Genomic DNA, 2,846 nt, shown 5'->3' with positions numbered 1-2,846 from the left:
CAGTCTTTGCTGATTCAGTAGCAACAGACTCATTTACCTGATTGCTAATTTCAGAAGGATCAACAGAACCAGAATCAGGGGTTCTATCTTTTGATTTGTCTTGATCATTAAAATTATCAAATTTCTCTGGAATTGAAATTTCAGCAATCTTTTCTTCAACTTTGCAAACATCCAAAATACTAATGTTTTGTTTTTCATTAACTGGAGGTTGAAGATTATAACTTTCCATGGTCAAAGAATCAGAACTATCGTTTGGCGTTTCCACAGACTGGATGACATTAACTGATGAATGTAGAACTGGTTTCTCATCAACTGGTATGCTGTCAGAATTTTCATCTTTAATCTTCAAGCAATCCCCATTTTCAACATCAGTGGAATTAGTTAGCTCTGCATCTTTAGGTAAGTTAGTGAAATCTTCAGCATGAAGTTCAGCCACTGTTTCTGATTCTATACAAACGACTTGAGAAGATGGATTTTTATTTTCATGAGATTCTGAAAGATTGCCAATATTTTGATTATGGATTGCCTTGTTGAATAAATCAGAATTAATTTCAGGTTCTATATACTCCAATCTCTCGTGGATATTTTTATCGGAAATCTTATCTTGTAAAGATGTTTCCTGTGTCTTATCTGTCCCAATAATAGCACTTTCTGAATCTCTTTCACCAGAGCTATTGTTCTTCATAAGAGTTTCAGTAACATTCAGTGAAGTTCTTGGCGATGACTCTAGAGATTTAAAAGCATCATTATCACTTGTATTATCAATGTTTAGATTTTCATTTTTGAAATACTCTGCAGCATCAGTGAAAAATTCATCATCATCTGTAATGACCAATGTCTTGCGGGGTACATTGTCAAGTTCAATTTCTTCAGTGTCGCTCAGGTAATTTTTTTCAGTGAGTTTATCCACACCAGCAAAAGGTTCAGAGAAAGGAAGTTTTACTTTTTTAGGCTGTGCTTGGGTATCCCTAATACTTTGCTGCATTCCATCAGGTGTGAGCAGTGCTAATGCAGACATCTGCTTGCAGAGATCAAAAATAGTCTTCCCTGGTGTTTCTTTAATTATATTTGACATTTCTTTAGTGCTTTCAGGAAAGTGCCTATTAGGGTTTATATTTTCATCATTAACAGCTTTTGTAGGCCGTGGAGTTTTCGGATGTGGTGTAGTGTTAGAGTGCCGACTTTCATTTTGTTCTTTTTCTGGCTTAGATACACCAACGGATGGGATTTTAAAGTTGTCATTCCTGAAAATAAATGATAATCAGTTTAATAAATGAAAAGAAAGCATGTATAAGGAAAGATTGAAAAAAAAAGTGCAATATAAAATTAGTCTACAGTACAGTTCTGACCATTCCAAGAAAATGTACTGCTTTGGAAGGCAAAGTTTTGTTTGAAGATGAGCCAGGATGAATGGTAAAACAAAAAAAGAATCACAAACTACAAATCTAGCTTCCCAAATCTGTGCTTATTAGAATACCATTGGATCAGTACAAATGTACAATTAAAGAAATGCTTTTTTTTCAAAAAGATAGTTTCAAACACCAGCCAAATCAGTTTTCTTTCAATCTCCAGAAATTGTAAGTACCAGCATTACATTGGGCTCAAGTCCTTTGACTAATTAAAACAATGACTTATTAAAATGACATTACCACTATGGCAAATGCAGTTTAAATTTGAAGAATTTAATTGCTAATCAATTACACTTACCTGTTTGAAGTCTTCAAGATACCCAATGGCTTATTGGTAGGTATGTCACTCATAATGGAAATTTTGCACTGTTCCTATATTAAGACAGATAAAATAAAAAAATTTGGAAATTTAAGAGATGTAATTAGCAATTTTATTTTCTGCATGATCATATGAATTTGTGATTAAACACACACACACACACACACAACTACAGGTACCTAAAGGACTAAACAAGAATTCTAAATGTGCAGTTGGAACAATGCAGACTCTTCCAACCAGTTGTTTTGCCCAAGTTCAATCCTGATTAGGTAGATCTATGACTGAAGACATTCTAGCCATTATCATCATGTCCGTCTTCAGTGGCATGGTTTCTATGGTTGAATGCTCATCCTTATGCCAACGACATTACAGAGTGTATTGGGTGCCTTTCTTTGGTACCAGGACAATTGAAGTTGCCATGCAGTTTGCAAGACTAAGATCCCCTTAGATTGAATGCAGCTACAATAAGAAAGATGACTTTATGATAGATGAAAGGTTGAAGTATGAAACAAGAGGCCAGAACAGAAGTTTCTTGCTGTAGAGGAGCTACACTTTTTTGTTTTAAAGGAAAACCCAAAATTACATAATCTGATGCATTCTTCCTCTGAACCAGTTTGCATCACTCATAAAATAAAATGATATGCTGTGATGAGAAGCAAATACTCGCTTTAGCTATTTTGTCCTTACCAGTTTCATCACAATTTCTTAAAGAATAGCATGTTTAATATATCACTTGATATAAACAATATATCTTCTGGTGGAGTAAATTAGGCAACTATAATACTGAATTTATTTCATTTTGGCTAGTATAAGGGACAATTAAATTACCCTTGTGTTTTTAGGCGGAGGTAAAGATCATGGACCACACCCCCTTTTTTTGTTTTTTTTACAGGAACACACTATATCGAGGGTGGAGATTCCGAATCTGCAAAAAAATCTGCCATTTCAAAATTTAAATCCCCAACCCCCTGCCTCACCCCACAATTTCTTAAAGAATAGCATGTTTAATATATCACTTGATATAAACAATATATCTTCTGGTGGAGTAAATTAGGCAACTATAATACTGAATTTATTTCATTTTGGCTAGTATAAGGGACAATTAAATTACCCTTGTG

At 34.2% G+C, this 2,846-nt stretch overlaps 1 protein-coding gene across 1 annotated transcript in view; it reads right to left on the bottom strand.

The window, feature by feature from the left end:
- Positions 1 to 2,846, bottom strand: part of LOC106870623 (uncharacterized) — a 29,051-nt gene that overhangs the window by 23,221 nt on the left and 2,984 nt on the right. Inside the window, exons 2-3 of the mRNA XM_014916756.2 lie at positions 1,708 to 1,781; positions 38 to 1,244 (exon numbers count right to left, since the gene is read on the bottom strand). Coding sequence (XP_014772242.1) covers positions 38 to 1,244; positions 1,708 to 1,781 — 1,281 coding nt within the window. The remainder of the gene's footprint in view (positions 1 to 37; positions 1,245 to 1,707; positions 1,782 to 2,846) is intronic.

Source organism: Octopus bimaculoides, chromosome 2, assembly GCF_001194135.2.
Source record: "Octopus bimaculoides isolate UCB-OBI-ISO-001 chromosome 2, ASM119413v2, whole genome shotgun sequence".
In the NCBI taxonomy this organism is placed as follows: Eukaryota; Metazoa; Mollusca; class Cephalopoda; order Octopoda; family Octopodidae; genus Octopus; species Octopus bimaculoides.
The sequence above is the reverse complement of the archived record's forward strand: the minus strand, read 5'-3'. Positions and strand labels throughout refer to the sequence as shown.